This window comes from Tachysurus vachellii, chromosome 25 (genome assembly GCF_030014155.1).
Source record: "Tachysurus vachellii isolate PV-2020 chromosome 25, HZAU_Pvac_v1, whole genome shotgun sequence".
Lineage (NCBI taxonomy): Eukaryota > Metazoa > Chordata > Actinopteri > Siluriformes > Bagridae > Tachysurus > Tachysurus vachellii.
Window position 1 is genome coordinate 13,824,596 of NC_083484.1, and position 24,827 is coordinate 13,849,422.

General features: G+C 40.1%; 1 protein-coding gene across 2 annotated transcripts; it reads left to right on the top strand.

Moving 5' to 3' along the window:
• The first annotated feature begins 5,051 nt into the window (after window positions 1–5,051).
• Window positions 5,052–16,955, top strand: si:dkeyp-97a10.3 (uncharacterized). 2 transcript variants are annotated; one of them, XR_009647793.1, is made up of 10 exons: window positions 5,052–5,184; window positions 5,376–5,433; window positions 7,578–7,922; window positions 8,970–9,236; window positions 9,478–9,762; window positions 10,286–10,390; window positions 10,468–10,529; window positions 10,615–12,315; window positions 14,368–15,045; window positions 15,195–16,955. XR_009647793.1 is itself a non-coding variant. In XM_060861447.1 (9 exons), exons 2-9 carry the CDS (start codon window positions 5,391–5,393, stop codon window positions 14,392–14,394), a joined length of 2,835 nt encoding a protein of 944 aa, XP_060717430.1. In that variant the 5' UTR covers window positions 5,052–5,184; window positions 5,376–5,390; the 3' UTR covers window positions 14,395–16,955. The 2 variants fall into 2 exon arrangements, 1 of the variants encoding a protein (XP_060717430.1); XM_060861447.1 differs by having other exon boundaries at window positions 14,368–16,955.
• Window positions 16,956–24,827: the final 7,872 nt, after the last annotated feature.

Below are 24,827 nucleotides of genomic sequence, written 5' to 3' on the forward strand. Positions count from 1 at the left end.
GCCTGGTTGAAACTACTTCTCAAAACATACCGTTTACACGATTTTCTTTTTCATTTTGTTCAAAATTTGTATAGATCTGAATAGTACACAAAAAAAAATCAGCTGAATTCATCCCACTGTGGTATTTAAAAGCATCTAAAATACTTATTTACAGTTAATTTTTTTCACATATTGAAACGATCTTCACTTATTATTGCTACTCATATAATCCCAGCTATACCATCTGATATAAGGGATTAAACCACTTTAGATCCAGTGCTGAAGCAAGAATTTCTAGTTTAACGGTGAGAGTCTCATTTACTTAACATGAACAAGTCTGATTTTGTATTTAATGCACAAATACTAATTCACCAAGTCATCTCTGTTATACAAAGCAACAAACTAACTAAAAGCATATATCTGTGATTACTATACTGTATGTGTCCTTGTGTGTGTCATTTATGGGCCAGTATTTCTGGACATTCTCTAATCTGTTAATGAATAGCTCTCTCTCTCATTTTCTACCGCTTATCTGACTACCTTGGCGTCATCGGGCATCAAGGCAGGATACACCCTGGACGGAGTGCCAACCCATCGCAGGGCACACACACACACTCACTCACTCTCATTCACTCACGCAATCACACACTACGGACAATTTTCCAGAGATGCCAATCAACCTACCATGCATGTCTTTGGACCGGGGGAGGAAACCGGAGAACCCGGAGGAAACCCCCGAGGCACGGGGAGAACATGCAAACTCCACACACACAAGGCGGAGGCGGGAATCGAACCCCAAACCCTGGAGGTGTGAGGCAAACGTGTTATCCACTAAGCCACTGTGCCCCCTTAATGAATAGCTTATTATTTATATTGTATAACTGGAATAATTTGTCATTTGTCACAGGACACTTTTGACTATTGACTTCACAAGGTTTTGAATTATGACCCACTATAGTCAGTAACGTCCAGCTATTGTGTCTGAAGACTGCAGGGAAAATCAGGATTCTTACATGGGTTTTTAGGGAATATAATGCGGATTGTGTATTAATAACATGTGTATTGTTGAACTCATGTTTAAAAGCTTGATGCTTTCTCATCCAGAGGTACGACTAAGGAACAGTACCAAATAAATCAGACCACAGTTATTTTATTATATTACAGTTTATTAGTTTGTACGTTTATTTTACAGTTATTCTTTATACTCCTGAACAACTGTTTATAACAGATATACTGTACCATAAGACCATAAACCATGATATTAAATCCGTCTTTAAACAACTAAAATATGGTGTGTTTTTAATTGCTAAATTAAATTTGTAATCATCGATAAATTGTTGTGGTATTAGAATAAAGCTTTGATTGCAATTGTCACAGGAAAAGCATCAGCCGTTCCACATCAATGCATCATAGCATCTTGTCATAACTATAAATATCCTATACATTTCTTGGATTGCACATCTCGGCTGACTTCACCTGGTCTGCACATATCTCCCAGCAGGTGGGAAAAGGCACAGCAGATACTTTACTCCCTCATGATGCTGAAACATGCCCATCTCCCTCAAAACCTACTGACCAATTTCTACCATTCAGCCATAGAGAGCGTGTTGACCTGCTGCTTTATGGCGTGGTTCTCCAGCTGGGTATTAAGGGCAGCTTAGCGTGTCATAGGTACATCACTGCCCACACTCAATGACAACTCCAGTGGCCAACTGCATCTTAAAAGACCGTACACATCACCTGTTCTTTCCTCTACCATCTGGAAGGAGATACAGAGTAATAAGATCTAAAATGAACAGACTGAAAAACAGCTTCATCCCCCAGGCAGTCGAATGCTAAAATACATAAGTGTCATAAAAACTGCACATTTCATCTGTGGATTGGCCTTCCAATCACTCCAGAACATTTACAACACCAGGTTCATCAGGAGGGCCCATAACATCATCAAGGACAATACACACCCACAACACAACCTCTACACACTTCTGCTGTCTGGGAGACGCTACAGGAGTGTGAGATCAAGGAAAAAAGTATTCTATTGTATTCTAACTCGATGTGTGGATGTTGTGTTGCTAACGTCAATCCTAGTTTGTCTAGTTTGAGTGGTTATTCTCAGATCCCATGATATGTAATCTTAATAGGAGGAATTGCAGACACATGAGTATCCTTCGAGCACTGTCCATAAATGTTTTGTGCATTGATTTAGAGGAGGAATAAAGAACAAATGGGCTGACACAGGCATTAAAACTGCAAAGGGCATGACATTCTTCACCAAGGACTGAACCAATAGTGAAACCTACAACAAAGGACACAGTGGGGAATGAAATAATTCATGAAGACAAGAATGTTACTAACAACAAGCCTAATAGCTCTGCAACACTTCATGGGGTTGTGTGCCTGGGATAGTCTGTGAATGATGCCAATATGGCAAAAGCAGAAATGGTATAAATATGTCCAATATAGACATCCTAGATGCCCAGGCAGAAGGATTTTCAGCTGCTTTAAGTTCGGTATGTTGGATCAATTGTAAAAATAATTGTACTGCATATACTAAACAATACTGGTGACCTTGGTGACCATCCAAATAATAACACGGGTATCTTGAGAATGCCACTTGAGTTTGTACCCGACTACAAACTAATACTACACACTAATGGCCATTAAGAGTAGTGTGTTGTATAACTTAATCATGAGGATGTAAGGTGCTAGTGGACATATGAAGTATCTCATTGTCCATTACATGTCAGTTGCCTTCTAAGTTTAAATGGGGAGGGAAATCTAATCCGAGATTTTGAGGCTCAGTTTGGACTCTTGTTTCTGACTTTGTGCAAGTGTACAAAGTGAGTAAGTGTTAATATTTATGCTGGTACGAAGCCAAAGAGAAGTCACACCAAATATCGATTTAATTACATGCCTAAAACTATTGCACAGTACTGTACATCTGTAGGGGGCACGGTGGCTTAGTGGTTAGCACGTTCGCCTCACACCTCCAGGGTTGGGGGTTCGATTCCCGCCTCCGCCTTGTGTGTGTGGAGTTTGCATGTTCTCCCCGTGCCTCGGGGGTTTCCTCCAGGTACTCCGGTTTCCTCCCCGGTCCAAAGACATGCATGGTAGGTTGATTGGCATCTCTGGAAAATTGTCCGTAGTGTGTGATTGTGTGAGTGAATAAGAGTGTGTGTGTGTGTGTGTGTGCCCTGTGATGGGTTGGCACTCCGTCCAGGGTGTATCCTGCCTTGATGCCCGATGACGCCTGAGATAGGCACAGGCTCCCCGTGACCCGAGGTAGTTTGGATAAGCGGTAGAAAATGAGTGAGATGTACATTGATGTACACAGTGAGTGTACATCTGTATTTTCCCCTGGTGTTATTTCTTTAAAGCAAACTGATTTAGTAGTTTGTTAATGGTTTTGCATGTTCATATATTTGCGTAGCAGGAACTGCTCCTGCTGTTTTGTGGAACCTCTCTCTGGTATCTCTAACCAAATGTAATGATATATAATTCCACTGGATATTGATGGCTTATCAAAAACCCTTCTGCCCCGAGGTATTTTTCCACTTGTCCTATGTTCACCAGTGGAGATGTAAAGTCCATCTTTGCCTCAACATGGACATAAACTTATTCTTTTTCGACAAGGCAAAATAAAAGTTTTGTAAAAAAGTTGCAGTTTGGAAAAATAGAACCAAACTAAAAGAAATGCTTAACATGTTCCAAATACGAAAATGAATATTTCTTTGTTTTTGTCCGAAAAAACATTGTAGTGTTCAGTAAATTGCCAAAAACGCCCGATCATAAAAATAATTTTGTAGTCATTGCAACTACAGAATTTAATAGTCATTGTAAACTTTCACAAGCTTGAATATGAGCCTACAACATATTGTAATAATACAAATTATGAAAGCATAAACTAGTTCCTCAACACTATGTATTGTAAGCACACTGTAGGTATTGTTTCGGCTTTGGTTTCGTAAATAAAAGCTCAAACTTTCAAAGAGACTGTCTATTTATAGTTGTACTTTTCAGCCAAGAGTCATGTATCATTGTGTAAGTACTGTATTATACACAGTGATACAAAAATTTGGAATATGCAGATCTCTGTTCTCCCACACCAACCAGGTATCTATGAAACCGACAACTCTTTGATAACATTAAAATATTATTTTATTAACATAAAATATTTTTAGTGTGGTATATAAAATTAGAAATATAGGCGAAAACATCTCATTCTTTGCTGAGAGGTCAACATGGGTGAGTCAGTTTCTGCAAAATGTACGTTTTCCCTTTATTTATCTGTTTATTTCTACTTCCCTCAGATTCGCTGTTATCACACTTTACTAATTAACCAAGTGTGATGTGGTGTATTGTGATAATAAACAATAAACCAATAAACATCACCTTTTGGTGTCTGTATCTCACCCATGTTGTCTTCCCATTTATTATACATATACAAGTCCATATGTGAGCTTTAATCTTTTTTTCTTCTTTTAGGGGCACCCTGTTCGTGGTCACCACAGCGTATCACACCACATGGCCCGCATATTAGATTTGGCACAGGTTTTTTCGCCGGATGGCCTGGATGGATTAGTGTGGGATGTGGTAGCTAAGTGGTTAAGGTGTTGGACTACTGATCAGAAGGTCATGAGTTTAACTCCCATTGTCCACCAAGCTGCCACCGCTGGGTCCCTGAGCAAAGCCGTTAACCCTCAATTGCTCAGTTGTATAAAACTGAAATAAATCTGGATAAGGGTGACAGCTAAATGCCGTAAATGTTCTCTTCTCGGGAATCGAAACCAGGCCACAGGAATGAGAGCGCAGGATCCTGCCACGACCACTAAGAGGCGTTATATGTGCATACATGACGAGCAGTTCTTATTTATGTCCTCTTATTTACATTTCCAGCATTAGGCAAACACTTTTACCCAGAGTGAGATAATTATAATATATATACAATTCCAACAAAAAAATGTCTGAGTGTTAAAGGTGTTTATAACAGATGTGTCAGGTCGTACAAACAGGACAAACAGGAAACGCAGGAATGGAAGAAACAGAGACGCTCATTCGCAGTTCTGCCCCTACATAAGTGCACTACATAGGGCACAAGAAAATGGCTTTCATCCGTATATGCAATTGTTATTGAGCCCAATGGAAAGGGTGGCGGATCTTTAGACACCTGCAACCAAAACATGACGGCTAATAAAAGATAATAGTGTGAGTACATCAGCATTTTCCTTATCAAAACGGTGGTTAAAATAAAACTCTAACTTTAATATTTATCGAAAAGTGTTGCTTTGTTAATAATTACACGTTTTCTTATCCCATATACCTGGTTTAACAGGTTACTTCCTGGGCGCGTTGAAACTAATCTTTGTTTGTTTGTTTGTTTTGTTTATTTATTTTAGCTGGTCCAGACTGAGATGAATGTATTGCTGTGTCCATTTGGGGTCATAATTTTGGCAGGTATCATTCGTTTCTGATCTACTTACTTAAATAAAGTCCAAAACAGAGATATTATCTAACACGTGCGTAAAAGACGATGGTAATTGTAATGTGGTTGGATAATATATCGTTTTAATCCATATCGTGATAATGGCAGTCGATAAATGTTGTATCGTTTAATGCAATCATACAATAAACTTATTTTAACAGTTTGGAACTGTCTGTTTGTTCTGACAAAGAGAAGAATCACAGAAAATAAACGTTGATATAAACTTTACACCTTTACATTTTTTAAAGTTTTATTACATTTTTTAAAGTTCTTCATTTTATGCAACATTCATAGAATTGTAAACAAAGTAAGGACTGCATTATGTAGGCACACTTTATATATGACCCATATACTGTATATATGGGCTGCATGGAAGTTTGGTTATCAATTGGATGGTTGTGAGTTCAATTCCAGGTCCTCCATGCTGCCACTGTTGGGCCCCTGAGCAAGGCCCTTAACCGTCAATTGCTCAGTTGTATAAAAAAAATTAGATAATGTAAGTTGTTCTGGATAAGTGTCTGCTAAATGCTGTAAATGTAAACAACAGTAAAGTTTTTTAATCTTTATGGGAGCCGTCGCTTCCAAAATGAATCCACCCCTTTCCATACTATACAAAGGCTCAACACTCTCAAGCAGAAATGTCTTCCGTGTGCATTCTCATACAACTTTTAACTTGTTAGACCACATTTACTTGCTGAGCAGAACGGACATTGTGTTCATGCCGTTCATTTCTGAAACCAAACAGTGCTGCGTCACAATGTGTAGCATGAATGTAGGCTGTAGGTGTAGCAGTGAGAAATGCTGTCTGCAATGAAATGTACAGCTAAGTGTGTTTTGTATGCTCACACTTAATAACCTTATTATTCAATCATTATGTAATTACTCAATCATTAAATGTTGCCATTGTAAACTAAATCACTGCATTTAGTCATTTCTCAGAATCAGACTTTATTTGACAGAATAAAGGTAGAAAATAATAATATAATAAATAATTAAATAAAAAGTATTTAGAAGTACTTATAAGGAATGTGCAATTGTGTACTTGTGCAATTGTGTGTTCGCACACTGAAGCTTTGCATGTGCATGTTCGCAGTTCTGGGGATTATGAGGAAGGGGGACATGAGGGTATTCGTCTAAAGCCCTATTCGGATGGGATTAGGTTGACGTGGGGGTAAAGTAATTATTACCAGAGCTTCTCGGTGATTTTAGTCCCGTCCGAATGTGCCATCTCGGTAATCATTACGGACAATGACATTAAAGATTACGGCGACTTTTACCTTCTGTAAAAAGGTCCGGAAAAATTACCTCAGGTAATACTAATCTCGTCCGAATAGACCCGCTGTAAATATGTACGGTAAAATTCCGTCATTTCCTGTTTAAAAGTAGTTTTTGGCGCGTTTTGCAAGCATGGAGGCGCCATGTTGTCTGTTTGCGCACGTGATAACAGGAAGCAACGTCATACACACATGACGACAAGGAGGTTACTGTGGTGCGTAAAGCGAGTTACCCCTCCCACTTCTGCTAGTTTTACTGAGATGTCTTGTCCCGTGTGAATTGGCCAATTTATAATACAGACGTCCTGAGGTAAAATTGCATTACTCCACGTCCCCATGTAAAACTAATCCCGTCCGAATAGGGCTTAAGGCACATATGGGCATGATGATCGGTGTCCACATACATTTGGCCATATAGTTTACACTCACTGTGCATTAAGAGAATCCAGTAACCATCAAGATTTAATAATAATAATAATAATGTCTATGAGGACAAATTCAATGTCTTCTTGTTTTGTTTGTTAGAGCATTAACTAGGTATGACTTTTAACATACGGGACATAACCTCACACAGAGTAATAAGGGCAAAGATGACTGCTTTTTAGGGTGAAGCTAGAGCAAAATCTGATGTAGAATAGATTAGAAAAAAAAAACAAACAACCAAAAATGTATGTTTAATTAGAAATTAGAATAATCTAGTCTGTAATGAAATACTATATATGCACAATGTAGATACAAAAATTATGAGCTCTAGTAATCTGTCCATTGTTGAAACCAATTAAATAGAAAAAGGTTTATCTAATTAAAGAGATTTTTTTCAAAATTACTCTTTTTGTCCTCAGTGCTTCCTTTGACATCATGTCAGGACCCAGTGCCTATTCAGTTCCAGAGCTCCCCTGTGCTGGCGGCTACAGGAACCAATGCTGTTTTTACAGTGCAGACCATCTCCAACATCTACTCTATCACGTGGCTCACTCCTGGAGGAGGCACTCTGGGCCAGTGGATCAACAACCAGGCTGTTCTTAATTCGATTGCCCAGTATCAAGGCAGAGTGAGCATCACTGCCACCCAGCTCACAATCAGCAACACCCAACTCAATGATGCTGGAAACTACATGGTCACTGTAACACCATCTGGTTCCACCGGATTGTCCACCAACTCCCGCTCTGTCACCTTGTCAGTTTTTGGTAAGAATATGTAATAAATAATGACAAATATTAAAATATACTTAAAGAAAGTGCTTTAGCTCAGTTTCCATTGTGTATACCAAATTGAAATTGTTAAAATTAAACAAATTAATGATTCTGCATTACCACCTCCCATCTGGTGGATCCTATGGAAATCACTGGAAGGATTATTAAACCTTTCCTATATTGCACATAATCACTGTATTGTTAGTATTAATTCGATCACACAGTTCATTGAACCAGGATTCGATTGGTCCGACCATCTCTCAGCTTACATCAAGATCTTTCGCCACATAGCTGGTGTAATGTAATCTAGTGTAATCTAATTCCCATAGATTCCCGAGTCACTATCTGTCATCAGTTAACATTTCCCAAACTTTTTAAAAACTTTTTTCAAACAGTTTTTAGACTGGTAATATTCTTAATTTCTGACCTAGTGAACGAATATACAGATGTATCTATATGCAGTAAAGGTAAATTTTAGTAAAAGTAAAAATTTTCAGTCACATATCTGCAGGATGTCCCAGTTTTAAGAGTTATGTAAGCATTATTGAAAGGCAGGAAATCCTGTGCCTATCTCGGGCGTCATCGGGCATCAAGGCAGGATACACCCTGGACGGAGTGTCAACCCATCGCAGGGCACACACACTCATTCACTCACGCAATCACACACTATGGATGCCAATCACCGGAGTACCCGGATGAAACCCCGGAGGCACGGCAAGAACATGCAAACTCCACACACACAAGGCGGAGGTGGGAATCGAACCCCCAACCCTGGAGGTGTGAGGCGAACGTGTTAACCACTAAGCCACCGTGCCCCCCAGTGTTAAACCATGTCTTTTTTTATTGTTGGTTGTGATTATTCCATAACAATCACTTCTCCTTCACCAGATTTGCACTGATAGGCTATAAAAAGTATGAAATATTATCATGAAAAAATAATAAATGTTATAATATAATTAATATATAAGATAATCTCAGGAACATATTAACCGTATTTTATATTTTAATGTCAGAATGGTCTTTCCTGATTTTCTTGTTAAGTTGCGGTGGGAGACGTGAGCCTGTTCGTGCCATCCGTGACTATTGAGGGTGGAAATGCATCTTTAACCTGCAGCTGGACTTCAGGCACCAACACCAGCGTGACATGGGGCAAAGGTAGCACCAATCTTCCCTCAGATCCTCGTTTCTTCATCAACGCCGGGTCTCTCGTTATCAGTCCAGTGAATAGAAACGATGCCGGACAATACACCTGCACTGTCAGCAACCCTGTTAGCAGCAGGACTGCCACGGCAAGCCTCACCGTTTACTGTGAGTCTCACCTTGATATTTGTGTAGGGATACTAATTACAAAACAGGAAATGACATGACTAAAGAATAAAAAAATCAGTGAGTTAACCTGTCATACATATGGTTTCATAACAGCATCTCCTGAGGTATATTTTACAACAGCATCCAAAGTATCCATTTGTAGTTACATTAAATGTTTTAAAAGTTAGCATCATATATTTAGTCATTTGTGTTAATAATACTATGTATAATTTTGCCTCAGATGGCCCAGACACCCCTCAGGTGACGAGAACCTCCTCTGGTTGTGTTGGTGGAGGAGATGCCACCATAGGCCAGACGGTCCAACTTACCTGCATATCTGTCTCATTGCCCCCTGCTCTCTTGTCATGGAAATTTAATGGTCTCCCACTGACAGTCAGCCAGGCAAATGGTGGCACGCTGAATTTGCAGGTTTTTTCAACCAATCAGAGTGGGCAGTACACATGCATAGCAAGTAACAGCATCACGACACAAACATCGCAGCAGCAGATAAGCCTTAACGTTGTGGGTGAGTTCTTGCCACTAGATGGATACAAACTGCTGTTTAAAGCTTTGCTGTTAATTTCTCCATTATACTGTCTATTTTCCTCAAAATTATAATATCATAGCCAAATTCACATATGACCCACTTTATATACACAATACATGGATATACATACAGTATGTACATATAGAGATAATTGCCTATTACCTACCTATTGTGTTGACAGCACTTGTGTTCAAGTAAATTTCAAATTTTACTCATTGTTATCTAAAACATCATCATCAAATACGCTGCCCGACAGTTTGCATTAGATTTTCTAGTTAGAGTTCATCATAGCTAGGATTAGCTAGGATAAGACCAGTTAATTTAAATTGATCTATCTTCCTCAGTAAATGCCCGAAGAAATATGGATTACTAATGTGTATTTTAATGACCAAGGCAAGGTATAGATTACATTAGGTATATCATGCCTCTAGATTTTTCCTGTCCTTCTCTGTGCTTCACTGAGTAACTATGACTAACACACACTGTTTTTTCCCCACTACAGCTACGTGTCTGAGTGTAGGTGCAGTTGCCGGAATAGTCGTCGCCTGCTTTGTTGCGCTTGTGTTAATTATTGTCGCCATCATACTGATACTACGTCAAAGAAATGGTAACCTTTCATTGTATCTGACAGAGAATGGCATATTTTTAAACTTCAGTTATATTTATTAATTTCATTTGTTGCAGTTGATCAGAGACTCAGGACAGTCACTGAACAAAGGAAGGAAAACCTCAACAATAGGCAGACAGTAAAAAAAAACATTCTCGCTTACATTCTGTTTGCCACGATTACACGATTTATAACTCACTGGTGTGATTTCATTCCCTTCTTAGGTTCTTCCAGCTCCACAAAATGGTCATGATAATCCTGGGTTTCTTGGCCAGGGTGATCAACCTGACCCACCGCTGCACTATAACAGAATCAGTCGTCCAAAGTATCAACAAACCACTAACCAACACAATATCAACAACGATTTACCGATACAAAACAGAACACCCAACACCAGTGCTGTTCAACCCAATGGCAATCTTAATACAGGCGTGATCTCAAATGATGCCAACCTCAACTCCAATGCCCTCTTACACAACGGCCAGTGGAATGGTAGTTCAAATCAACACAACCGCTCAGTCCAACAAGTGGGCCAACAGAACCCAAATATTCTCATACAGACTGGCCATGCAGAGCCAGGACCTCACACAGTCCTCATAAACCTTAATACACTACCACAGCATCAGAATGCCACCACACAACCTCACACCGTGCAAGTCAGTCTCAGTGCACCTCAACCTTCTTCAGGGCCCAACCAGAACAACATGCAGTATAATGATCAGCAAAGTAATGCCGTCCAACAGGAGCCTGCTACCACTAGTCACTCAAATCTTCATCATGTCAGTGGGTCACACTCCAATCCTCAGACTCGGATGGATAACATCCTTAATACAGCACAGCCTGCCAACAATAGCACCCTAAGAAATGGACAACCCAGAAACCAGCGTATCACCAACCAGACACGGTCAAGGCAGAATACTGACGATACATTTAATTACTCAGCGCAGACACAGACACAGTTAGGTCGCATGCTCTCTGTTGACTACTCGGATGATGATACTCACCCACGCCAGATGCCGTGGGACAGAATACACGGGACACCCCAATACCCAAATCCTCAGATGGACAGTTATGAATCCCAAAATTCAACACGGCAAAACAGTTCATTACATTCAGAGAGTGAACACACAGCTCTAGATGTAAGATCCTGGAGATCACCTGTGAATGAACAGGTGCGGAGCGTTTCCAGAGCTTCGAGAAGAAACTTTCTGCGACAGCTTGCTCACACTACAGCCCAGAGACGTTCTCGAGCGGATCGGAACATGCTAAGACGAGTCACGCAGTCTAATGTGATTAATCCGCCACGTGCTGAACATCAAAGTTGGACTGCTCCACAGAACATTGCATCTCAGAGACATGGCATGAACAGCATGGACGTAACAGCTCCTGTTTCTCAACAACAAACAGTTCAAATTCAGCCCAATCAACCTACACATTTAATCAGTCAGGCTGGTCCAGATCAGAGGCAGGCCGGTCCTCTCAATGCTGCCATTCCCAACTCTGTCAGACTAACTCAGGCTGCGTTGCAGCAGCATACCGTACAAGCACCAAACCCCTTTGTTAATCGGATTCATCAGACCCAATCTGCATTGCAGCACCCTGGAACTCAGTCAGCACCACCTCAAACTGTTCCTGCAAGGCAGATCAAACGGGCTGGTCAAGCTGCTCCAGAGCCTCCTCCAGTTCTACGCCCAGCAGAGTTTAAAATGCTACCACGAAAGCATTTAAACAAACCACAATCTACATCACCAGTTCAGGTCATGAGACGGCCTGTGGTTGTGCATCACGGACACAGACCTCCCAACATGACCAGACATGCAAGACCTACGCATAACAACTTACACAAACACCAAGTGAACCCTCACAAACACGACAGGGCACGTTGGCATGGCACCACTCATGGCCTCCCAGTACATGTGAGCCAGGTGAGACTATCCCTGCTTCACTCAGACTTCACTCAGACCTAGACTGGTATCCAGAAACCTAGAACATTGCGAGGTTGTTTAGCTAGGCATAAAATATCGTCGCTGTCAGGCGGAATCCTCGTATCTCCAAAACCGTTATCTGCAGTGCACAGGGTTTAGTCCGCGTTGCAGTGGATTGTCTTGCGCTAAATTCCTGTCCTCAGATGAGCACCAGAACTAGCGGGGGTCAAGATTTTGTTTTTTCTTTGAGCCCAGTGTTTTGAAGACATTTACCTCAGAAGACGTGTTGATTCATTGCGACTCTTCTTGAGGAGAAATATGCCGTGAAGCTCTCCCGCGGAGTGAGGAAGAGGTGGACAGTTGAAGTGTCCAATGGAGTTATGAGATTTACGCTCAAGCTATTTTCAAGACTTTAGATTGGTTAATAACTTGTAAAAATAACAGACCCACGTGGGGACTGACCAATAGCATCGATATGTGAAAAAATATGAAATTGACAAAATTTGGACATACGAGGTTTCCGCCCGACAGCGACGATATACAACTTCAAATATTATAGCATTATTGCCTCACAGCTCAAGGGTCCCCGTTACTATGTCCCCCAGTTACTATCTCTATGGGGTTTTACATGTGCTCTCCACATCTTCATGAGTTTTCTCCCAATTCTATAATTTCCTTCCACCTCGGAAAAAAACTGTAGGTTGTTTGGCTGCAACTAAAGGCTGTGAAAAAAGATGTGAAAGAGTTTAGGCTTTGTACCGTGAACTGGACAGGCATCCCATCCAGAGTGTGTTTCTGCCTCATGAGCATGGATTTCATCAAGCTTGGCCATGAATAAAAATCTAAAATGAAGTCAGACCTCTGGTGACTGTGACCTCTGGTGGACACAAGAGGTATTACACTGCCCCTGTTACTGGCTGGTAAAACAGTAAGGATAATCATAGTCTTATCGGCAAATCACCAATGTAGGTGGAGGTTTTTATCCCAGACAAACAGGAGATTTATTTAAAAGTCTCTTGAAAACAAACAATTTGCTGATTAAAAAGTGTTGTTAAACATACATTTGTACAATAATATTTCTATAAACATGAAGTTAATATTTAGTAGCTGACATTTCAGACAAATATAGGCAAATGTGCAAATTTGATTATTTTTGCTCCACTAGCAGGAACAGATCCCAAAGAGGCCACACTTGTGTTATTGCACATTGATTAGCTAACTAGTTAGCTCACATCTTGGGGTGAAATTGGTGTTACACTGGTGACACTATGGTAATATTTAATTTTGGAATTTTACAGGGTGAACACCCTTATAAGTGCTGTTATGGGAAACATAAACACTCTTGGAACACTGGCTGACCAATCAAAATAGGGGAACGGAACTAACTGGACCAGAACTTTTTTTTTGTTAGGAAAAAGTGTATGAGATTTTGGACTACCATTCTTGAAGGTTGTGAGTTCAAATTCCAACACCACCAAGCAACCACTTTTGGTCTCTTGAACAAGAGCCGTAACCCTGAACTGCTCAGCTGTGAAAAGAGTTAATGTACAGTAGGTCACTCTGGATAAGGGTGTAAATGTAAATGAGACTTTTGCTAAGCATTTATGCAAGTGTGAACACTGTCAGCTCTTTTTATGTGAGTTTCAAGTCTTCAGGACAGAGGTGGTGGTTTCTTAGTAACACGACAAGCTGTATATTTTGTACAGGACAGAAAAAAGAGTATCAGAACAGGAAATATTTGTGTATGGCTGTAAATGACTTGTTGCATAGATGTTGCACAGTTGTGAATAGATAAAAATCTATGAATCATTCTTTAATAAACATACATTTTGGGGATGTACTGTTATACATTTTTATATATAAAAATATATAACAGAATGTTGAATCTGTGAAACGAGACTTTTATGTTCAAGAAAGCATTCGGACAGTTTCATAGTGTTCTCCAAGTATTAAATTAATTTTAGCCATTTTATAGCTATGCAGTAGAGCAAACTCTTAGGGTTGGTCATGAATATACATAAATATCTTTTTTTTTTCTTCTCTTTTTAACAGGTCCACAGAAGTAGACACAGACCCTGAGACAAACCAATAAACATTCTGATAAGGCATCATACAGACTTAGAAAAAAACACTGAATTATATTTAAGCGATGACCCTCCTTGTGCCGAACTGTGCTGTTTTGCACTACTTTCTACTTTCTACTTTTTTACTCCAACCAAATAACCATGACAAGACTCAAAAAACCTGCTAAATTCTAACTAATGATCTTTCAGTTTAGGGCCTTCTTACACAGCTGTGTATTCAGCATTTGGTACACAGACGCTTCCTTGGATACTGCTCAATTAGCGCCGCCTCCATGGATGCTCGATGAAGCGCTCGAGTAACTATGAAGGAAACCTGCTGTTATTTATTATGCACATTTGTTTTTGCTAATTACATGGTAAATACTAATGACTTAGAGTGTTGGAAGTTATCTTGAAGGGGTCATGCAGATGGGATTTTGAAAGCAAGTACAACAAACTTCACTAGACTCTTTGACTGAAGTCCATCTGAAAGGATTCCGGCATCAGAGCCAAATAACTTTTGAGAGCCTGTTGAACCCCAAGCCTGAAAAAAAAGCAGTACCTGAGGTTCTTGTTGTCCTGGTTACAGTTGGAGCCCACCAGTGGGCAAAGATTCTGATCGCCACGGGACCACAACATGGGCTTTGGAAGCATGGCAAAACGTCAGGTGAGAGTGATTAATAGAAAATTCCAGTCCCAGCCCTGCCACCTGACCCCAGCAAGCCTGTCCCAGCCCTGCTACCTGACCCTGGCAAGTTCATACCAGCTCTGCTACCAAATCCTTGTGTCACTGATCCAGTGCTTTCTTCTCGCTAGTATGCCTTATGCCTGCTCCCTGGCTCTTCAGAGAAGTGTCAACTTAATGCACAATTCCTGCTTTGGGGCCATGGATTTTTCTTGGATATTTTACCAGGTGTATCTGGGCTGCTTGTGGCAGTATTTGGGGGTAGGTCTTATTTTCTTCCTTGTGTAATCGTTGCGTGCAGAATTTGTTCAACTCGCATAACTGCCTGCTTGTCTCTACCCATGTCCTGAGGACTTCTGATCGGAAGGTCGTGAGCCCTTTTCAATTGCACAGAGGTACAAATGTAAGTTACTTTGGATAAAAGCTTCTACCAAATGCTGTAAATATAAAAATGTAAATGTCCTTGTTTCTACCAATGTCCTGTCTTTGTTTGTCTGCCATTTGTCCCAATTACTCATATCTGTTTTAATGTTGTCCTTTTTGTTTGTATATTTAAAACCCCATGTTACGTTGTCCAGAGCAAAGTAGTGTTAAATGTTTCCATGCCAGTCTTTACCAAGCATTTATTCTGTGTTTTGGTTTTCCTGCTATTTGTGACCTTGATAATTTTTTCTAGCTTTTTCTGTTTCCCATAGCTGTTTATAGACGACCTGACCTTTGTCTGTTTACTGTTTACGTTTCCATTCACGTTGTAGGATTCATCTGCCTACCTCTAATAAAATGCTTAAAGGTGCCCTTCCACACAAAACTGTTTTTACTTGGATTTTGTGATACAGTATGTGTTAGGTCCATATGTGTTTGTGTTGTGTCGTGAATGTGAAAACGAACTGCTACCTCCCCGGTCAGTTCTAGCCACTTAAAAGAAATAAGGGGAGAAATCAGGTCAGTTGGAAAAGCTGGTCACTCTGACGTCAGAGTGACTGAGCTCATTACTATTCATGAGCTCTCTCACTTGAGACCGCGCCCCCAGAATTCGTGTGGCTCAGTGAGTTTCCTATACAGCAAGGATGGCTGAACGTCAACGGGCTTGTGAAGAAGCCGTTCTGCCGCAATTCAAGGTGATTGTAAACAAATTTCCTCTAGCCTAGGCTACTTATTGCGCTGGGTGAATGAATAGTCATGCTCTCATATCCTAGCGGTTAGCCAATCGGAGCCAAGCAGCATAGCTCATTTGAATATTCATGAGAACTGGCACAAATCGAGCTGAGTCTTCCTGCAGGCTTTCTATACCACACTAGAATGGCTTGAAACAAGGTAACCAAGGCATTATTTCCACAAGAAAATGTTACAGAGTCCATGGTAAACTTCAGACATTACCACAAAAGTAATGAAATACGTGTGGCAGGGCATCTTTAAACTGGACTGGCATCCATCACGCCTCGTGCTTCACATGACACAGTAAAATTCTGATATTCTATAGTATTATTAAAATTGCACTTTATTTGAGTCATCTTGGAAGATAGTGTTTGATAAAGCAGATGATATCCTCATCATGAATAATATGCTTTCATGCTTTCATTAAGAAACATAGATCTCATTCATAGAAGCATGTGCAGAGGTGACATTTATAGTTCAGCTGAAAAGTTTACATAACACCTGAAACCAACGCTTTTTCACTTTGTCAGCTAAAGCGTCCTAATAGAAAAAGTGACTTCACTGAAATGGAAAGGTCGTGGGACTTAAAAGCTGTTCATTTACATCACTTTCCTTTTGCCTCGACTTTTATCTTAGTGTGTATTTATGTATGTGAATTTAGAAACCTCTAAAAACTAAATTTGCATTTCTGTGTTGATCAACAGAGGGTTCTATAATAAAAACTCAGGGTAAAATGTTGTGTGTCTCCTGTTTATAGTTTCTTTCAGTCAATATTATAAATCAGACACGTTGTTGGATTTGTTTGATGATCCAATCCGATGTGATCTTCTTCTCTAGCTCATCCACCTATCACTTTTTCTCATGGATAAATCCTGTTCTTGCTTTCTGATACTACTGTATTTCTACACATCTAAGTGTGTGTGTGTGTGTGTGTGTGAACTGAAGAAAATGGACACGTACTGAACAATTTATCAAGGAATAATAATGATAAATTCTACATTTTCTGTATCTCTCCTCATGAAGATATTCATGGAGAACAACCATACTGACAAGGAGCTTGAAATAAAGCACACATGCAAAATCTTTGCACTTTAATGAGAGTTTAATAAAAGAGACATATTAGACATAACGTATCACCTAAAGCTGTATAACAGGTTAAAATATGGTTTCATTAGAAAGGGATGATTATAAAAAAGGAAAACGGGGGGTACACAAACCACACTAAAAAGTCCACAGGAAGGAGTTGTCACTTATCTAATCACAATCTACAGTAGCATGTAGTAGTGCATGGAAAAAAAATGAATGGTAACTTTACACTACATGGGCTCTGATGTAACATCTGTTGATTACAGCTTAGTTGAAGGTTAGTTTATATTGGACAATAAAACTAAATTTGCTGTTAATGGTTCAATTGTGTATTAAATATCTCACAACTTACATCTTTAACAAATACTCCTATTATTAATAGTACTACTAATAATAATGGAAAAACAACAACAACAAATTACCAAGCCAGGGAAAAATCCCAATTTTTGAAATATTCTGATGCTTTTTTGTTTGATGTACATCAGGGGTGTCAAACTCAGGCCCTCAGGTGTAATTATATTTGGCCCGCGAGATCATATCAAATGTGCATTACAGCTGGCTAGCCGCATGCTCCGCTAATACTACAAATCTCAGAATGCCTTGCCACTGTATTGACGCGTAGTCACGAACATTCTCTGCCCCTCATTCTCTGTTGACAGTCGTTAACAACCATGTTACAGTCACATCGGGCAAGTTAACTCCACCCTCCAGAAAAATGGCCAAACGAAAGATGGACAATAGGAGCTTTCAAGACAGGAGGGAGGCAGATTATCTGTTCACGAATATAAAGGACAGACCTGTTTGTCTTGTGTGCTAACGGAGCTAACGTGTCTGTAACGAAAGAATATTACATAAGAAGACACTATGAAACGAAACATTATGAAACACTATGAAACGAAACGGAGTGTAACAAACTGAGTTTGAATATATGTTTTCTTTATGCACTTTTTCTACTCCAAGGCATGAACTGTTAATAGTCAAAAAGTTGGATTTTCATTGAATGAAATTATTATTTTTAGTTGTTTTGTTGTTGGTTTTGAAAAAGATCCACTTCAAAAAGGAACTTAAAATGATCCAGTGAGAGGCATCATTTTTTTATTTATTTAAATAAGAAACGAACACCACTGATGTGTCTTTTATTTCAAATTTAACTTCTTATGTGTTTGTAATATCAAGCTCTGGTTGTTCCAAATCCTGTGTTCAAGCAAAACTAAAGTTTGTTTCCATATAAAAAAGGTTGAACATTACATATCAGTTGCAGTTAATTTTTCAATAAATATTCAGTTTGGCCCGTGACTTTCTCAGTTTTATATTTTGGCCCACTGTGAATTTGACTTTGACACCCCTGATCAGTGTCGGCGCCACGAGCGGGCCCTGGGGGGCGTGGCCCGGCCACTTGAGTCACTGTGCCCCATTACTTCTCAAAATAATAACGAACTTAATAATTAAAAAAAATGTTTTACAAATTACTTTTATTATACCATGAATACTGGTTAAAGAATAAAGAGTATAAGTTAATTAAAAAATAATAATTGTACTAACCCATAATGCAGTGCTAACATAGTCAGCCAATTACATTCTGGGTAAAATGGCAACGCGTTTTAGTGAACGTAATTCAAAGTTGGCTGCAGCGCTTGCCGCTCTTGATCCAGAAAGTGAGACGTTTTTAAATGTTGAGTCTATGAAGCTATTATGGATTTAACAAATTGCACCATTGTGGAAACAGAATGCATCGTTACAAAGCAATATATCTCCAGAATTAAGACAGAGGAAAGTCAACAGAAAATGACGGTTATGAGACTTCTTTCTGAACAACACAAAGTTCTGGAAGCTATGCCCAGTGTTTTGTCTGTGCTAAAAGTTGCGGTCACGTTCGGGGCCTCCACTGCCATGTGTGAGAACTCCTCGGCACTAAAGAACGTTTTTACGGACCACAGACGAGCAATGAGCCACACTCGTAAGTCTCAACTCGTGCATCTTGCATTTGAGCGGGACCTTACGAAAAAATTTCGCCATTCGTTGAAGGACCTTGTTCTTAAAAAATTTAATTCCTCCTCTCGTCGCCTGCAGCTCTTCTAAAGGTAAGATGCCTTTTTGCTTTAGTACGTTTGGTTATATGCTGGTGGCTAATTTGCGTCTGTTTTTGCGAGTCTTGCACTTTAGAGTCATGATAAATTATAGTTTACAGTGAGTGACACGTTTAATATTTTATTATGTTTATTGAAGTTTAATAATAGTAATAGTATGTGAACGAGATAGGCCCCCCCAGTTAAACATGAGGCCCCCTCATTCTCTATTCTCTATTCTCTGGCGCCGACACTGCCCCTGATCCACACAGAGGTTCAACCATAAAGCAAAATTCCACCATCATATTTACCATCACCATCATCATCCACCTGTTTTTACAGATATTTCTGACTCACAGCCACAAAAGCACAGAAAACACTTTCATTCAGATGACTGCAGTGAATCACACGCTTAGCTACACTGATGATATTATCCAGTGCCTGGTTTTGACTTTTCCTCTTTTGCGGTTTCTTAATATCTGTTTTTGGCTTAGCCCACATGATTCTGTTTGCAAATCACTTGTCCTTTGCCTGATATTTGACTCTAAATTTGCTTAATGTTTTGTTATCTGTACTAAACAGTCCTAGCTGCTTCTGTATCATCTTACATCCTTCTTATCTGACACCATCTCTTTTATCATTATGTTTTAGTCTTGTTGACACAGGCTGTTCTTGAAGCAGAGTATACTAGCTGATTCTGAAGCAAATTTATGTAATTTCTTAAAAAAAAAAAAAAAAATCTATTATCTCTTTTATGCAGTCCTTTAACCAGTATAAAAGATGGTTAAAAAAATTATTGTAGCAATAAAGCTGATCATTTAAAAAGCAATAACAGTTTCTGGAACCTGAGAGTTTTTTTTTAATTGCTATTTATTTGTATTTATTTTGTTATTGGTTGCATTAATTTTGTGTCTTTATTTTCTGAGAACATGTTGTTAGAGCAAGCTTTTTTGTTCATGGTTTTTTTTTCCATAAGGTGCTGATAATTATGCAGCTTACTGTCACAGTTTAGTTTACTGTAATAATCTGCTTGTGTTTCCTGGTTATCTTTGGTCATGTGTGAAAAACATGTCTGGTTAACACCATTTCTTGCGCATGAGTTGTGAGTTTGCAACACAGTGATCAGTATTAAAAGCAGCATTACATCATGGTTATAAACCTGCTATTGTGCGTATGGACTTATTATTATGGTTAATGGTTTGGTCGTTATGGTTTGGTCGTTATGGTTTGGTCGTGTTAGTGAAGTTCATTAAACGGTGTGACAACATTCGTCTTCAGGCTCAGCTACAGTTAAAACTATTCACATGATGACTTACAACTCATTTCATTTAGATATTGTTGTCATTAACCCAGGATGCTATAGACCAGTGGTCTTCACTATTTTTTTCATGTGAGCCACACTGATAGGACAAAGTCAATAGGAGAGCCACTTTCACCGCAAAGTATGCCAAGTTATTCAGTCTTAAATCGCTTATCTGCTTAAATACAATGTACGATATTGCAATACAATAATTACTCGAGTTGCGGATGATGCATGCTCCCCATAAGTTACCTCTTTTGTCACTGTCACATTGCTTTGTTGCTGTTCATTTTGTGCGCGGGATTGTTTGATAAGAAATCGATCCATTTTTTAGTCCATGTGTACAGTAAACACAAGTTGTTAACTAGCATGAAACACAAACTAGCTTCTGGCAGGCCACCAAAAACTGGCAATTGCGCAGAACGCAGTGAGTCAGTGACGAGTCAAATAATATATATAAATATATATTATTATTTGTAATAGAGCACATTCGTTTTTCTATGCTTCCCTGATTGTTTTTAATGTTATTTAAATGAAAAATAAATTTTAACCACATGATCATATCATCGTATTATTTACTGCCATATTAAAGCTTGGCGAGCCGTAGGAGGCGCGCGAGCCGCGCAATGAGTAACACTGCTATAGACATTCATTTTGTTCAACTTCAGTATGGTGGGCAAGGTTGTGAGGCAGGAAAGCACCTTGTATGGGATTCCAGCTCATCTCAAAGCAACGTGCACTCACACTTGTGCATTCACACCTACACATTCACCCACACATTGTTTTCACACAGCAAGTATTTAGTGAGTAAACCTTTGCAGACATGAAAAGAACGCTCATGCTGGTCCACCGTAATGTCGACATTAAAATGATGACAAACCTCTAAATATAGGATTTACTGGCACCTAGGTTTTAATGCATGCTCCCAAATGCCACTGAACAGATGTCAAAAGCAGAACCAAGCTTTGGTTTGCCACTTCTTCTTTTCCAAAATGATATGAACGTACAAGGTTACTACTGTATAAAGGCAAATCCGAGAAGCTGTTTTCATTCTGAGAATGTGTGAAAGAAAAAAGATACTAAGGAGTGGATTTCTTTTGGCTACAGATCGACTGGGATGCTCCAGATTTGTTCCAGGAGTTTGAAAGATTTCGGAGTCACGTCACATTCGTCTTTAACGGCCCGCTATCAGAGCAAACAGCTAAACAGCATGCAGGCTGGCTGGGCACGTGGATCGGTGAGCAGGGCAGAGAGATATATAAGACACTACACTGGGGCGAAGGTGAGGAAGATGACCCGTCTAAAGTCCTAGACAAGTTCGGCACCTATATAAGGCCGAGGAAAAATAAGAGAATAGCCAGACACCGTTTTAAACAAAGAAAACAAGGAGTCACGGAAGGTTTTGATCACTTTGTGAAGGATTTAAGACTCCTGCTCATGGATTGCGAGTTTGGTGATCCAGATGATATGTTAATCGATGCAATAATCGCGGGTGTCAGAGAGAAGCGCGTCCAAGAGAGACTGTTAGACAAAGGGGAAGATTTAACGCTACCAAAAGCAATTGAAATCGCCCAGCAGTTTGAACTGTCACAGAAGCAAATTAAAATTGTCAGAGAAGAAGAATCCCAAGTGCAAGCAGTGAAGATGAAAACAAAATACGAAACACAAAACAAGAAACCATTTCAGAAATATCAGACAAAATTTGTGCAGAAAGAAATGCATGCAAACCGACCAAAAAACTGTCCAAGCTGTGGCAAAGACCCACAGCATAAGTGGAACCAAGGTAAATGTCCAGCAAAAGGCTCTGTATGCTCATACTGTCACAAACCGAACCACTGGGTGGCAGTATGCCGAAAAAGATCAGTAAACACAGTCAGTGTGCAGCTGCAATCAGAATCAGAAGATGATGAGATGCTGAGCATAAATATTACACAAACAAATGAGCACAGTGATGATAAATGGAAGGAAGACATTGAAATTCTGTCTCAGAAGGTGCCATTCAGAATCGATACTGGTGCAAGGTGTAACACATTGACTTTAAGTAGTTATCAGGCACTCCTGCATGAAGGTGAGCTCAGATGCTCTAATCGAGTGCTGAAGTCCTACTCTAACCACAAGCTGAAGCCTATAGCTGCGGTTGACCTTCTGGCTAAATATAAGTATGCTGAGATTTTAACAGAATTTGAGATTGTGGACATCTCTCAGGAAAATGTACTCAGCGGTGCAACAGCAGAAGCATTAGGCTTAGTTATGCGACTTGATGCATTGCAGCCTACTAACAAAGAAAATAAGACACATTACGGTCACACTGTAACAGAACAAAAAGTGCCAACTGGACTAGACGATTACCCAGAACTGACTCGCACTACTGGAACTTTACCAGGCAAATACACAATTAAAATTGATCCTGATGCAAAAGGTGTAGTCCATCCAGTCCGCCGTCAACCAGCTGCACTAAAATCGAAAATAATAGAGAAGCTTCACGAGATGGTTAAAGATGGATACATTACAAAAGTCAGCCAGCCGACTGAGTGGGTGAGTTCAATGGTAGCAGCTGTCCGTAACGGCAAGATAAGGATCTGCATTGACCCAAGCGACTTGAATAAGGTAATAAAGAGGGAACATTACCCGATGCGAACTATAGAAGAGGTAGTCTCCGCAATGCCTGGTGCTAAAGTGTTCTCAGTCTTGGATGCAAAATCTGGTTTCCTACAAATAGAACTAGATGAAGCATCATCATTTTTGACAACCTTTAACACGCCCATTGGTAGATATAGGTGGCTTAGGTTACCCTTTGGCCTAAAATGCGCACCGGAGATCTTTCAGCGTATTATCAATGAGATGCTTGAGGGCATCAGCGGGGCAATAAGTGTCATGGATGACATTCTCATCGCAGCACCTTCAGTAAAGGAACATGATGAGACCCTCCGCAAAGTCACTCAGAGAGCAGCAAGCTATAATCTGAGCCTCAATTTCGGCAAATGCCATATCAGGCAATCTTCTGTGCCCTACGTAGGACACCTGATAACATCAGAAGGTCTGAAGCCAGATCCAGCGAAAATAGAGGCTGTGAAGTCCATGCCAACACCGACGGACAAGGATGGTGTTCGTCGTTTCCTAGGTTTTGTCACCTATCTGTCAAAATTCCTGCCAAACCTCAGCGAAGTCGATGCACCTCTAAGACAGCTCCTGAAAGCAGATGTGGAATTTGCATGGCAACCAGCACAACAGCAAGCGTTTGACAAACTCAAGGACTTGTGCACGAAGTCCCCTGTACTGAGTTTTTTTGATCCGTCCAAGCCTGTTGAGATATTCTGTGATGCCAGCAGCAATGGCCTCGGTGCTGTCTTACTTCAGGACAGTCATCCAGTGGCTTTCTCATCCAGGTCTCTGACAGATACAGAAACGCGCTATGCGCAAATTGAGAAGGAGATGCTCTCAATAGTTCATGCATGTGTCAAGTTCCACAATTACATATTTGGAAACCATGTCACAGTGTACAATGACCATAAGCCCCTGGAAGATATTTTCAGAAAGCCACTGCTCTCTACCCCCATGCGAATACAGAGAATGCGACTCCGCCTGCAGTGGTATGATCTGTCTGTAAAGTACAGACGAGGAAAGGATATGGAACTGCCTGACACACTGTCTAGAGCTCAGTTACCTGAAAAGAAGCCAGAGATGGATGGCTTTGAGTGTGTCTCCATGCTCAGCTTTGTTTCAGTGAGTGAGCAGAAATATTCAGAGCTCCAGGACTGCACAAAGAAGGAGCTCAGCTGTCTTCAACAAATAATCCGACAGGGTTGGCCAGACCACAGGCGTGATGTACCTAACGAAGTTCAGCCATTTTGGGACTCACGAAGCCAACTTGTCGTTGCTGATGGTGTTGTCTATAAAGGTCTTCGTATAGTCATACCCCCTTCCATGCGAGAACATATGCTGAAGCTTATACATCAGTCTCACTTAGGAATAGTGAAGAGCAAGCAGAGAGCTCGCGAGGTCCTATACTGGCCAAGCATGAGTTCTGAAATTGAGCAAATGGTGAAGAATTGCGGCAAGTGTGCAGACTTTCAGAACCGGTTACCTAGACAACCACTTAAACCAACAGTCACGCCTGATCTTCCATTCGAAGAGGTAGCTTCTGACCTGTTTGAGTT